The sequence below is a fragment of the Mustela lutreola genome, chromosome 1, assembly GCF_030435805.1.
Source record: "Mustela lutreola isolate mMusLut2 chromosome 1, mMusLut2.pri, whole genome shotgun sequence".
In the NCBI taxonomy this organism is placed as follows: Eukaryota; Metazoa; Chordata; class Mammalia; order Carnivora; family Mustelidae; genus Mustela; species Mustela lutreola.
This window is the reverse complement of record NC_081290.1, coordinates 12,368,580-12,383,737: the sequence shown is the minus strand read 5'-3', so window position 1 is coordinate 12,383,737 and position 15,158 is coordinate 12,368,580. Positions and strand designations below refer to the sequence as shown.

Sequence of the window (15,158 nt, the reverse complement as noted above, 5' to 3'; positions counted from 1 at the left end):
GGAAGCACTTTTGCGCTAAGGTCCGTCACTAGGCTTTTCAGGTGAGAAAACGGAGCCACCCGAGCGTACGCGCCTCGGCGGGCGGCCCAACAGGCTACAACGGCCGCCACCCAATCCCTGCACACAAGACTCGGGCCCGGAGCCCTCCGGGCTGTGGGAGACAGAGCGACGTGCTGACGTGATCACGTTTCCCTTGACCGCCCGCTTGCCCCGCCCACTTGCCCCGCCCGCTTCCCCGCCCCTCGCCGCACTGTGACGCTCCCACGGAGGAACGAAGCGTAAACAGCGCAGGGCATTTCGGGAGCGGGATTGTTTCGCGCAGGAAGCAGGCTCCATTTTAGCGCCGCCCGCCGTCGCCATCTGTTTCCCTTCCCTCCCCCTTACCCCCTCCCGTCCCCAAACCCCAACGAGAAGGCTGGGCCTAGGGCACCAGAAAGGTTGCAGTGAAAGGAGGAAAGGAGACAAGGGAGAAAGGGAAGAAGCGGGAGGAAAAACGGTGAGTCGAGCAGGGTGAGCGGTGGAGGCCAAGGTGTGAAGCGCGCAGCCCAGCGGCCGGACTGACGGACGTGCCCGTGCTACGGCTGCCGCGGCTGCGGCGCCCGCGCGAGTCGCTTCGAAGCAGCGGCGGCGGCGGCGGCGGCGGCGGCGGCGGCGGCAGCGGCGGAAACAGGAGGGGAGCAATGGCGGCCGACAGCCGGGAGGAGAAAGGTTAGTGCGGAGAAAGGTGACGGGTGGAGGCGACGCTCCGGAGTGGGTCGGTGGAGCCGTAGTCGTTGTGGCGGGGTGGGGGTTGGGGAGGTTAGCTTGTCCCGCGCGGAGCCGATCCTTCCCACCCGAGACACTTGGACTCCCTGGAAGAAGCCAGGCCTGTCCTTGCGTCCCCGATCTCCATTTGACCTAGCTCTTCGTCTCGCCTGGGCTTGGTTTCCGTGTGCCGGTTACTGTTTTTTTTTTTTTTTTTTTTTTAAATCCTATTCCCTCTTCACTTTACGTTTCGCAGTCCTGGGCGCGGCTGAGGGGGCCTGTTCTGAGTGGCCGACCCTTAGGTTCATTTCCTGGTAGGATTCTGCGGATGTAATGCGTATTTTCAGAACGACCCTTTTATTTTAGGCAAAATTTCGACAACCCTTAAAGCCGCCCTCAGAACGATGGCAGTGTAGTCAGTGACCCTATTTAAGAAGTTGTACAAGTGGATTAGTCATCTCGAGAAATATCTACGAGTAATTTATGGCTCTTCCTGTTAAATAGGCAAAATGGCAAGAATTGCCCATTTAAATCCTCGAATACTTATTTTGGAAAACATGATGTTTGAAAAGATACTTAACACGTTTTAGGGTTGGCACAAATCATTCTGGCCGCTGTTGGGATAGAAACACATTGTGCTAGCACCCAGAGGATACCACCGGGAACCCACGGATGGAATTTAGAGAGAGCTGGAGGAATAACATTACAGTGAAATACAGGAAGAACTGATGTTGGCAGAATGGAATGTCATGTCTTTTGAAATACCGACCTCCCAGGCCCTACAGATATTAATGAATATCCTGGATCATTATCGGTCTGGAGAGTAGGCTAGATTTCATGTTGCCTAAGGGTCTTTTCTTTTCTTTTTTCTTTTTTTTTTTTAAAGATTTTATTTATTTATTTGACAGAGATCACAAGTAGGCAGAGAGGCAGGCAGAGAGAGAGGTAAGCAAGCTCCCTGCTGAGCAGAGAGCCCGATGCGGGACTCGATCCCAGGACCCTGAGATCATGACCTGAGCCGAAGGCAGCGGCTTAACCCACTGAGCCACCCAGGCACCCCTAAGGGTCTTTTCTGACTGTGAGGATTACCCTGATAGTTTTGGAAAGTTTATAGTTGATAAAAATATGGCACAGCTGCTGCCCTGTATCTCAGAAGTCTACTCTTCTGTGTGGTTAATTAACTTGGGGGTGGGGGCATTTGTTAAATAGATTCTAGGGTCAAGTTGCATGAGGCCTGTCTCTCTTTTTCTCCTTAAGAGAAAGAAGCGTTTTCATGCTTTAGGATAGGGACAAGCTTGGAAAGTGGTGTGTATGGGAATATGTTTAAGCAATTAATTCAATGATTAGATTGTAGTATTTAATTGACCTTCCTTAAATCTTATCCCCCGCCCAAAATTTTGCAAAGCACAGTAGGGTTGTAAATTTCAGGTTGCATGATGTTAGTGACAAAAATAAACTTTTAAATTAGTAGTAAAATCAGTTATTAAAATAGATGATTTTAATCAATAAAATTAATTCTGTCAACACTTAATTGTATCAGAGTGTAATCTATGAGCTGTGTGTGTGGGTGGTGGTTGTGATGGGTGAGGTAAACCAAATACAAAACGAGTAAAAATTAAGTACTTCCCAGGAGTTCATTGTTAAAATGGACATAGTTGTTAAGTCAGTCATAGGCACGTTAACATACATTGTGGAAGAAAAATAGGTTATGTTTTAAAAATTGTTTTAGAAATGGGAGTAGTGATAAAAATGCATTCCAAATACATAAACTTTGTAACTATTCTTAGGGGCTTACAATGCCCCCTATTATTAATACTTAGGATAAGTCATCAGCTTCTGAAATATCTCACATTTGTGTAATTTTAAAAAATTAATTTCATTTCCGTAGTTGAATTTCTATTTTAAAATCTCTGATATAAGTGCTTATTTTTATAGTTTAGATCAAAGATTGTCTCTGGTTTACTGGGAAGGCTAGCAAATAGAAACCTACCGGAATTGCTGATGGTTTAATGAATGAGAAGATTGCTAGAATAATTCATTTTGTAAATAAGGAAACTGAGGTCCAGGGTGTCTCACTTTGTTGATCATGGTCACTCAGCTAGAATAATAACCAGGTTTAGAATACCTCATTCCCTCTTCCTTCTCCTTTTTCAACAAGAAAAAGTGGGAAGAGAAGTACTTATTAGTTATCTTATACGAAACATTATGAAATTATAACGTTAAGCCCTGTAACAATATTAGACTTGACACAGGCCTTAAATGATTTCATGAATGATGTAGAATCTTGTTAAGAAATGAATTTAAATTGCAGAAATCTGCTGTTGGTCACAGAACAGTCAAAAGACTAGGTAATAGAGTCCTTGGATTATTGGGCTTTGCACATTAATTGTATAATAAACATTAACTTCTATAATGCCTCTATAATACCCATACTTAGACGCTGAAGCCTGTGTAAATTGCCAGCTCTGATTCTAGTGGTGATTATATGTCCAAAAAGTGAATTTAAAAGAGTCTGCAATGTTGGTGGTGTTAACTGTTAGTTTTTCTATATGAGGTATACATATCTTTTCTACTTTAAATGCCTTGTATTCATTTTATTTCTTATGCACTTACGAACTTCTTTCTGAAAGAGGGTGAAAATTTAATATATCCAATATGAGGGTAATGAGTTACCACTTGCATAAGTAATATGATTTCTGCATTATCAGACTGAAAGCTCCATCAGGGCCAGGATTGCTTGTGTCTGTTGTTTACCAGGTTCTTTGTGACAGTTAATCATGACTCAGTGCCTTGAAAAAATGACTTCAACAAAAATGACTTTAAGGTTGGACTTCAGTGGTAACTAAGTGACATTTGCTGTTGCTATCCAAAGCTAAGTTTTCTCAGTTTCAATTGTATATGTACACACACAGTCATATAGGCAAGTACATATAAGTATGTACACGCAGTTACATATACATACACATATTGTATGTACGTAGTATAGCCCTCACTGTAATAGGGCTTTAGAAGAAGATGACTTCCTAGGTCCACTGGTCTTCTGGAAAAGTAGCTCGGTAGTCTACAGATTCAGTTCAGGCTTTAGAAAGCATAGAGTATATATTTGATTTTCCATTATATTTGTTTTACCCATAATAGAAATAGGATAAAAAATTTAAAATGCTGCCCTTAGACTTCAAATTGTATGCTTATTGGAGAACAGCAAATTGTGTGGGACAGGAAATGCAAGTCTCTACACTTCACTTTAGAGGGATGATAGTTAGGAATGACAAAACAGTAGCTGAGACTGGTCTAACCTAAAATATAACAGAAGGGAAGGTTCCAGGAATTCTTGCTTCTTGTCAAAGTCATTAAAAATACATTAAATGAATTAAAATAAAAGATATAATGTACTTTGGTGGTCTGTAAAACAGAATGGTAGTATATTTAACTGCCAGGTTTTCTTTGTTTGGCTATTCTAGGTCTCAGTTTGTTAAGCTGGACCCTCAAATAATACTTGTATCTCCTGACCCAGAAGCTTTCAGGTTCTAAACAATGAACTGTGTCTCAGATAAAGGTTAATTTTCTACACTGCTCTCCTGGAAGTTAAGATTTGTGGCCTCTGGTATAGTGCAAAGAGCATTAAATTTGGATTCATAGTTGTAAGATTTTAGTGAAGTCACTTCAATTCTGTGGGCTTCATTCTGTCATTCTTGTTATATACCTAACCTGATGGTTCAAGTACTTTGAAAGCTAGTTAGATTTCCAGTTTCCCAATATTATCTAAAACAAACAAAAATCCCCCAATAGAACAATTAAAAAAAAATAAGCCTTGTTATTCCTAACATCTTGACAGGTTTTGAATAAGTTCTGAAGACAGTGGTTCTTTTTATTTTCTTGTTTGCCTCTTGTACCCCTGGATCTTTACCTTTGTTTCAAAACTCAGTTTGCTATTAATTTGAGATGACAAATAAGATTGTGCTAGCTTGCATTAGTGATGATAGTGAAGGCTTTTTTATAGCACAAAACATTCACAGATTGCACTTACACAGAAGAGTCAAGCTGTAGCAACAACCTGCATTTTTGTTTTGTTTTTGAGGCAGTGTTTATTTAATAAGTCAGTCAATTCCAAATAAAAATCTGAATTTGGGTATCCTTTTGAAACTTTGGACGATGGGACAGTATAGTGCTCGGATTTTGTTAAGGTAGTTAGTTAAACCATTAGAGTTGTGTAGGATTGCCCTCCTTACCATTTCTACTCTTTCACAAAGTATCAGGTATACTAAACTTTGCAGTTATTTAACATTGTTATTCAGGAATTACAGGCTTACATGCATACTAGGGTCAGGCAGATTAAAGTCCTTGTTCAATAATTAATGGTAGGTATTATGTTAAAAAAAAGTATAAGAGATGGCATGGTCTGTGTGTAAGCAGTATTTGTAAATAAATACACATTTACATTTACCAGACATAAACCCAGATTGTCTCTTGCAAAACCATGCCATATATTACCTTCTCTGTATCAGGACTGCTCCTGCTGGTTGCTTTCAGATGAGAATCTGGTTTCTTAATGACCAGATAGTCCTTTTAAAAAATGCAAGGTGTGCATTTTTGTATGGATCCTTGGAGTTTCCACAACTGTGTCCAAGAGCTAGATTCCTATCATCTAGATTGTTAGGGTATAACTTTTGGATGAATTTATATTTTAGCTTTAAAAAGAAATACTGTTTAATGAATAATTTTGTGTTTCATTTGAGCTAATTCACTGTGACAAGATTCATTTTGGTGTGGCATCCTTGGTTTTTTAACTTTTTAAAATAATTTTCAAAAACTGTTTTTTTAAAAAGATTTTATTTACTTAAGAGCATGAGCTGGAGGGAGAGGGAGAAGCTGAGCAGGGAGACTGATGTAGGACTTGATCCCAGGATCCCGGAATCATGACCTGAACTGAAGGCAGACATTTAAGCGACCAGCTGAGCCACCCAGGAGCCCCAATATTGTATTCTTTATAGAGACTTAATCCAAAAACTGTGTGAAGTGCTTTATCTCCTAGAAATACTACAGCAGAGTTATTTTTGTAATACGTGAATTTTATGTTCATAGAATTCTTCTTAATCTGGCATTTGCTAACCTTTTTTTTTTTTTTTATCGTTAATAAAGTGCTGCTGTCAAGCTACTATGAAGGAATTGAATATCTAAAATATACATAGTAATAATAAATTAATAGAATATATGGTGTATATTTTTATGATGAAGAGTGATTTAAATTTCTTTATTAAAAATAAAGTTTATTTGAAAAAATAAAAATTAAATTTATTAAGGTACTTTAAAGAAGGCCACACTAGAGAACTAGTGGGTATTATTTTAAATTACTTTTATTTTACGTAAATTACTTTTTTCCAAAAGGAATATGCCAGTGATGATTAGTCATCAGCAGCAGTAGCTTCTCAGAATATTAAAATAATATTTGCTTTCTTTATAATTCATTCTGGGTTGAAAAATGAATTGAAATATGTATAGAGTGTACTTTTTCTAGCCAATCAAAGAATTGGTCAGAGAAAGCAGCTTAAGTTAGCTTTATAACCCATTACTGTAAACTCTCACATTTTAAAACTGTATTTTGTTTTTAAAATACACCTTACTTTTGTAATTAAAATCCTTAACTTTAAACAGAACTAAGTAGATGGTGATAGCTTTGAAAACACCTACTAAGTATTTGACACTTCTCCATCCATTAGGTAGAGTTTTTGTCTCCTCTGTTGGAACCTGAGTGGACTTTTGTGATGGCCTCTGAATAAAATACTGAACTGAGCTTTTGCTTGGCTTTTTCTCTTTCGGGGTGTACTTATTTAGAGCCCTAAACCACCATGTAAGAAGTCTGCCTCCCCTGAAGCTGCCATGAGAGAGTGACCACAGAAAGAAATGCTCTAGGAGCCTCAGCTGTATTGAGTCTTCCCCGTGTAGGTGCCAGCCACACGGGTGAATGAACAAGCCTTCAGGTGGTTCTAGCCCTACCCATCATCTGACCGCAGCCACACGAGAGCTTCGCTGAGCACCAGAACTAGAAGCAATAATAATAAATTATTGTATTATTTTAGCCACTGTGTTTTGGGATGACATATTATATAGCAGCAGATAGTAGAACATGTATATATTTATTTTTTTAAAACGGATTTTTGTGTTCCCCAGATTTTATGTATCATCTACCCTAGTCATTAACACAAGGTTCATGGCAGGCAGGATTTATTAGAATTTGATAGTGATAGGGAAAGACTTATAGGTTAAAAACTCATAAGAGATTCAAATAACTGTGCTCCTGTTCCTTTCCCTGAACACCGATACTTTTATTCTAAATGCCTCTTATCAGAAGTGAAGAACCTGGAGCTCAGACTGGAACCTTCCTGAAGATAACTTAGGTCTTAAATGAAGTCCTGGATTTTCTTCCAAATCCAGATCTTCTGTATATTATATTACAGTAAGGATATGAGAGGTTTCAGTAATGGAGAAAAGTAATTTAAAATGTCATATATACTAGGAGTTGGCAAACTTTGTAAAGGGTCAGATACTAAATATTTTAGGCTTTGTGGACCACATGAGGGTTTCTCACATGTTCTTTGCACTGTGCCCCCCTCTCCACCCCCACACCACCTGCTTTGAACACAGTCTTAAAGATACAGAAGCCATTCTCACCTTGCTGGTCAAATTAAGTCATAGGCTGAATTTGTTCTGCAGGTTTTTGTTTGCCAGTATTGTGATAAAAACAGGTAGGTTATCGGTCTAATGACATATATGGATAAAAATGTATAAAATATCAAGTGAGGATGTAGTGTTCTTAAAGTAAATTTCAAGATGCTATAATGTCAGTGATACAGAGCTTTCTGGTACATTTATTTGAAATACAGGGCATGTGACTTTTTTATAATTTCTGTTTTTGTTGTTTCTCTTACTTGTGTTTAAAGGTTTTTCAAATGTTCCCCCATCTAATTTACTTCTAGATTTAGAAAACCTGAACTTGTAGGCTTGTACCCATCTGTTTCTAGACATAAGAATCTGGTCAGCTTGTACTTCTGAGCTCCCTTTTTTTTTTTTTTTTTAAATCAGTGAATTAATGGATGATAAAACATACTTTAGGTGTTTCATGTAGGTATATAAATGATATATGTGAAAGTGGTAAAATGTTAAAAAAAAAGTAAGCATTGGTTAATATTTATTGTCTTAAAACGTTATAGCTGCTTTTAAAAAACTGCAACCAGTCTCTACATTTGACTAATACAATTGTTAAGGCACTTTTAAACAATACCCTTTTTTTAAAATAGGGAAACCATAATTTAAACATGTCTGAAATTTAAATTGATTTAAATCAACCTGCAGAAATGATTCATTCTGTATTAGATTTAGCACATATAAAGTATATAATTTCATGTAAATGTTTAGGCTTTTGGGTTGATATTTCTAATATAGAGCTGGTGATTTTATGAAAAGATTTGTGTAGCACTGTGTTTACTTAATTGTCTATTTCATTGTGATAGGGTTTTTTTGCCTTTTTTTTATTGTGATGGGTTTTTTTGCCTTTTTTTTCTGGCTCAGAAATGTAGTTGATTCTGTGAAGATCTGTTGGATCTACTTTTTTACTGACTAGAGAACTATAAGTAAAAATAAAAACAATCCATATAGTATATATATTCATTTTAGAAAACCAGTAAAGTATACTGTTAACTACCCAAAGAAATCAATTGATATGCCATTCCGGCATATGGAATGTTCTTTTAAGATTTTATTTATTTGAGACAGATAGCATGCGTGCATTGTTGGGGAGGAGCAGAGGGAGAGAATCTCTAAAGAACATACGCTTAGCTTGGAGTCCAACACAGGGCTCAATTCCATGACCTATGAGATCATGACCTGAGCTGAAACCAGCTCTCAGAGAATTGAGCCACCTAGGTGCCCATGGATGTTCTTAAGCAGCAACGGTCTTTAATTCCAAACACTGAAGAAGATGTGTTCTTAAATAGCAATTGTGTCTGATTCCAAATACTGAGTTGTTATTTTTCCATATCCCATGTAATCTGTTTTTCTTATACCTACATTAGGTATTTTAATTCTCTTCAGTCACTGATTTCTGTCCACCTTTGAAGATATTTTAGTCTCATTTATCCTGTTTATAGACCTCAGGTCAGGTTAGTAGCCCTTGTTATAATTTTGAATGGGCTTTGCTTTTTGGCTGGAGCCATAAATAAAATTATCAGTGTTCATGACTTTACATTTCCCTTCATTATACTTTAAGTTTGGAGATATATTTTTGACACCAGAATACTTAATAATGTTCAAAGCATTTATCATTAGCTTTAGTGCACATCTTAAAAATTATTTATTTATTTAATTTTTAAAAAAGATTTTATTTGAGAGAGAGAGCAGGAGAGCATGAGCATGAACAGGTGCAGAGGGAGAGGGAGAAGGAAAGAGCAGACTCCCTGCAGAGCCAGGAGCCTGACGTGGGGCTCTGTCCCATGGGATCATGACCCGAGCCACAGGCAGACATTTAATTGACTCAGCCACCCAGGCACCCATATAATAAAAATCAGTTTAAAGTAGTAAATAGGCATGTATTTCTAGGATTTATTTTGTCCTATTGTATATGGCGGGAGTATAAGGATACAGTGAGAAAACTGAGTTGCTGGTTTTTACCATCATTCAGTATGTCGATTATAGTCAACAGTTCTCTTGTCTGAACAAGTTAACATGTCTCGTAGTTTATGCCAGCATCCTGAAATGATTTCTGTGTAGGACAGAAGTAGTCTTTTTAAAATTATTATTATTTATTTTTTATTTTTTACTTTTAATGTTATTTTGATGTTTTTGGACAGAATAGCTGAAATAGTACAACAAAAGATTTTTTTACCTTTCAACCATATTCCACAAATGTTAACTTTTCACCACATTGTTTTTCTTGGATTCAGTCTTCCCTAATTTTCTCTGTGGACATAAGCCTATGCAGACACACTTTTTTCCCTGAACCATTTGTCAGTTGCAGACATGATACTTCTTTGTCCCTAAAGACTTAAATGTGTATTTCTTTAAGAATTAGAACTTTTACTTACTGATGGTACTATCAAAATTCAGGAAATTAACAGTGACATTTACTGTAATCTACAGACCTTACTACTAGCTTCCCAGTTACGTGCCTTATTCAGTTACCATGTCTTTTTATTCTCTTTTAATCTGGAGTAATTTTTACTGTTTGTAGTTCATGACTCTTCATTTCGGTTTATTTGTTGTTTCTCACATAAAGGTTCAGAGTTTGCATTTTTGCATCCGAATATCTCAGAATTATTGTGCATCATGCCAGGTGGTCTTTGATACTGATTTGGCTGTAGTTAAGTTGGAATCTGTCATGTTTCTCCATTTTAAAATATTCTTTTTTCTTGATACTAAGTATCTTGAGGTGTACACAGTCCTTGGTAAGTGTGTGTTGATGTTACACACTTGTATTTCTGTCCTAATTTTTTGTGCATATTTTAAAGCAGGTAGAAAAATTATATTAGAAAATGAGATATAGTTAAAGAAATTCTTAACATTTACTTTTTGTACTCCAGTATATGCTTTTATACCCTATGGGGTGGGTATATACTACTCCTGGCTTTGTAGACAAGAGGTCTATATCATGTCCTTTATTTGTATGGTTTTACAGAATTAGTATTGTGTCTTGATCCTGAAATAAAATGTCTTTGAGGGTTATGTTATCATGTATGTAGACCCAGTGTAGTAGTCAAAGATAAATGCTTAATGGTAATGATTTTTCCCTATTTTTAATTTTCTTGCTTTCAGATGGAGAACTTAATGTTCTAGATGATATTTTGACTGAAGTACCGGAACAGGATGATGAACTATATAATCCAGAGAGTGAACAAGATAAAAACGAGAAAAAGGGTATGTAATTTTTTAAAAAACTAAATTTTTAAAAAATGTAATTTTTTTAAAAAAAATTACATTTTTTAAAAATGTAATTTAAAAAAAAATTACATTTTTTAAAAATTAATTTTAAAAAAATTAAATAGAGATTTAATTTATTAAGAAAGTGACTTTGTATTTGTTCTTATTTGTTGAGTCTGTTAACACCAAAAGTACAGTCATAACAAACTGTGGTACCCAGTTCTTTATGAATAAAAGTGATCTATTTTTTCAATGCGTGAAATATCTCATGCCTGAATTTATTCCAATATTTACAAGCTTTTTTTTTTATGATTAACATTTCAGAAGACATTTTAAAGAAATGAGCCTTTGATATGTATTATCTGTTAATCTTGGGTGAAACAAATAGAATGCCTAGAATACATTTATATGCTTTCTTTAAATTGTATTTTTAAGGATCAAAAAGAAAAAGTGACCGAATGGAATCTACTGACATCAAGCGACAAAAGCCTTCTGTTCATTCAAGGCAGTTGATTTCTAAGCCACTGAGCTCATCTGCGAGCAATAACAAAAGAATAGTTAGTACTAAAGGAAAGTCAGTTGCAGAGTATAAAAATGAGGAATATCAAAGATCCGAAAGAAGCAAGCGTCTAGAAGCTGATCGAAAGATTCGTTTGTCAAGCAGTGCTTCTAGAGAACCTTATAAGAATCAACCTGAAAAAACTTGTCTCCGGAAAAGAGATCCTGAAAGGAGGACCAAATCCCCTACGCCAGATGATTCTGAGGTAGTAAATGTTCTTGCAGATGTAAAACAAAGCAGTTCTTTTTGAGGCTTTAGAACTGTTTATTCACTCTGACCTTTTCTGTTTTATGACTGCTGATTCCCTTTTTCTTTAAACATCAGAGAATTGGGCTTGAAGTGGATAGACGTGCAAGCAGATCCAGCCAGTCTTCTAAGGAAGAAGTGAACTCTGAAGAGTATGGCTCTGACCATGAGACTGGCAGCAGTGGATCTTCTGATGAGCAGGGCAACAACACTGAGAATGAGGAGGAGGGGGTGGAAGATGTGGAGGAAGATGAAGAGGTAGAAGAAGATGCAGAGGAAGATGAAGAAGTGGATGAAGATGGAGAAGAGGAGGAGGAGGAGGAAGAGGAGGAGGAGGAGGAGGAGGAAGAAGAAGAGGAGGAGGAAGAAGAAGAATATGAACAGGATGAGAGAGACCAGAAGGAAGAGGGAAATGATTATGATACTCGAAGTGAAGCTAGCGACTCTGATTCTGAATCCGTTTCTTTCACAGATGGATCTGTCAGATCTGGTTCAGGCACAGATGGATCAGGTACTACTTTTTGTATTTATAAGTTTGTCTTTTAAATTAAAAAAAAAAGACAGACTTTTTTTTTTAAAGACAAAGATTTATTTCTGAACATGTTTAAATTGAATTATAAAATATTTTGAGATGTGGGGTGTTAATAAGATTGTCTTGTGTTTTGTACTTTTGAGTAATATAAATACATTTGAGATTTATATGTCTTAGTAAATGTGTTTCCCAGCTTTGAGTTGATTGTATTCTAAATGAATACAAGTCTGATCATTTTTCTGTGTGGAAATGTATTTCAGATTTTAATGTTATAAATTCTTAGATTTCCATACTAGCCAACATCTTATTTAAACACTAATGTCTGGTGTACTTAAAGTATATTGGTGTGGAACCTGTCTACTAGGTACTATAGTTTTGCCATGTTAAATAAATGACTATAGATTTCTATCACATATGGTAATAGAAATCTTAACTTTTTCTTTTGGGAGTATACACTGTTGTTCCAATTCTGTACTTGTGGGTTGACTGACTTGGGCAGGATCTCTCAAAGGCTGGGTATAAAAGTACAAGAGGTGAAAATAAGAATTTAAGATTCTTGTAGGGTGGTTGGTTAAGGGCTCTCTTGGGTCGTCATTCCTTCGATACTACGTGTCCTACCATTTTATCCCTATCTGATCTACGAGATGTAAATATAGGAATGCTAGGTAGTTGTAGTCACTAGGCTAAGGGTGGAGACCCTCTTTTGAGGGGAATTTGATAGTGTACAACAAGGAGAGGTCAGGGTACTTAAAAGATCCCTTTCCATTTTATGATGGTTATGCATGCTGTCATGGCTGTCTTCTGTCTGGATGTAGCCAGATCTGCTGTGTATTCTAAATGAAGTAAATGTTGCAATAGTAAGATAAATAATATTCTGTTATATAGGATCATTATAACTTCATTATTACAAAATTTTAATATTTTTCTGGTACATTGTTAGTAAGTCATATTAAAATTGTATAGGTAATAGAACAAATGGCCAGCTATTTTCTGTTTTTTAGAGGTTGGTAACTAAAGTGCTTTCAACCTTTTGCTCACTTCAGTTCTAGTTTGGGAGTTGTTTGAGAGGATTATAAAAGGAGTTAAAGAGCTAAAATGAGTAGACGAATAGTTAAGTTTGATTAAAAAAAAAAAAACTTTGTGGAATCTTTCTTTTTTTTTTTAAGATTTTATTTATTAGAAATTAAGAGAGCACAAACGGGGTGGGAGCAGAGGGAGAGGGTGAAAGAGAAGCAGACCTCCCTTTGAGCAGGGAGCCTGATGGGGGCTCAATCCCAGGACCCTGGGATCATGACCCAGTCCTAAAGCAGAGGCTTAATCGACTGAGCTACCCAGGCATCCCAAACTTTGTGGAATCTTTAATTGTACTTTCCCATCATACTTTTTGCAAACTGATGGGATCGTATGTCTTCTATAATTATAGTAATGGATAGAGAACAAAAAGTGCATTTATAATTTGAATGAATGTTTACTTACTGTGATGAATGTGTTAAATATCCATGGGGTAGGGGAAATTCTATTTTACGAATCTTTTTGGTATCTGTGTTAGGAACAATCTTTCTTATTTGTCTTATTTAAGTCAAGGGAGATTTATTTAAATGGATAGGACTTAAAATCTACATTTTTAACAAGCTTCTAGGTGGTGCTGATACTGTAGCAAGGTACTTGAAAATACTTCCTGTTTTTATGGAGAAGACATTTAATATTAAATGGTAGCCCATAGTTTCATGAACCTATACATCAAAACTGTTTATTGGAGAATTTATTATTTTCAAAGAGATACCTGGAATTCTTACTTTGCTTATGAAAAGAAAGTGGATTATCCTTGGAAGATCCCTTATGTGGAACATGATTTAGAGATTTTGTTTATTGTGCAGGAAGTTACTATTTTTAATCATAGAGTAGTTTTTCATAAAAATGTGTGAAAGAAAAATGGGGGTGGATTTGGAACTCCTTAATTAGGAGATATCTGTTTTTTTTAAAGATTTGTCTGACAGAGAATACGGGTGCGTGAAGGTAGGTAAGGGGTAGAGGGAGAGTCTCTAGCAGATGCTCTACTGAGTGTGGAGCACAGTTCAGGGCTAGATCTCATGACCCTGAGATCATGACCTGAGCTGAAATCAAGAGTTGAACGCTTAACTAACTGAGTCACCCATTTAGTAACCCCAGGAGATGTCTGTTTTTAAACAGAAGGGATCAAAGTTTACTTTGTGTTAATGAATTTTCTAGTTTCTAGTTTATTTTACCTCTTTTTTTTTTCTTCAGAATTTTCAGTAACTTATTTATAAAAGTGGCACACTTTGGTGGTCATTAAAAGTTTGTTAGATGAGTTTCATTGTTCTTTTGAGCTGAGAATCATAGTTAGGAGAGGAGATCATAAACTTAAGAGCAGTAAGAGTTACTTATTAAAAAAAAATGAAAAAAATCCTTGGAGATTTCTAATGGTATTTATTTTAAAAGTTGAAGTTTTCTCTTAAAAAAAAATAAAAAGGTGGACAGGATTTTAACTTTGCTTCTTTTTTTTTCTCTCATGTTAGTGAGAGATCTTTAGACTTTATAAAATATTGTTCGTAATTATCAGCAGGTGTATTATTAGTGATCAGCTCCTAATGCTTAGACTCCTACGTGTTCCAAGAGAAAAAATGATAGACACACTAGAATTTTTAAATAAAGAATTTAACAAGGTTGTATTTTTAATCTTGTGAATGTCATACTCATTCACTGGTTTGTATTTCTGCAGAGTGCTAGGCACTATATATGTACATGTAGTCAGTGAACAAAATACAAGTATGAGAAAGAGATTTAGCATTTGACAAAACCTGTTTCTCATCTATTTGGGTGAGGTTTTTAGTCATTTTATACCAAAAGGCTTCAGTCTATTCACTTGAAGTCTTATAGTTGACCCTGAGGGAGAGAATTATTGAAACTTTTCAAAGTTCAGGGGTACCTGGGTGGCTCAGTTGGTTAAGTATCTGCCTTCAGCTCAGGTCATGATCTCGGAGTCCTGGGGCTGAGCCCTGTGTCCAGCTCCCTGTTGGGCAGGGAGTCTGCTTCTTCTCTCTGTGATCCCTCTTGCATGCTCTCTGAAATAACTAAACAAAATCTTAAAAAAAAAAAAAAAAATAAAACCCCCAAAAAAGCTTTTGAAAGTTCAGTTATCAGTCAAAG

At 36.5% G+C, this 15,158-nt stretch overlaps 1 protein-coding gene across 5 annotated transcripts in view; it reads left to right on the top strand.

The window, feature by feature from the left end:
- Positions 1–383: 383 nt before the first annotated feature.
- Positions 384–15,158, top strand: part of YTHDC1 (YTH N6-methyladenosine RNA binding protein C1) — a 35,834-nt gene continuing 21,059 nt past the window's right edge. For 4 of the 5 annotated variants that reach the window (XM_059160081.1, XM_059160072.1, XM_059160064.1 and 1 more), the window contains exons 1-4: positions 592–708; positions 10,549–10,650; positions 11,089–11,417; positions 11,537–11,969. In XM_059160081.1, coding sequence (XP_059016064.1) covers positions 681–708; positions 10,549–10,650; positions 11,089–11,417; positions 11,537–11,969 — 892 coding nt within the window. In that variant the 5' untranslated portion in view covers positions 592–680. Of the gene's footprint in view, positions 497–591; positions 709–10,548; positions 10,651–11,088; positions 11,418–11,536; positions 11,970–15,158 lie in introns of those variants that run through there. The other variant, XM_059160091.1, reaches the window with a different exon arrangement.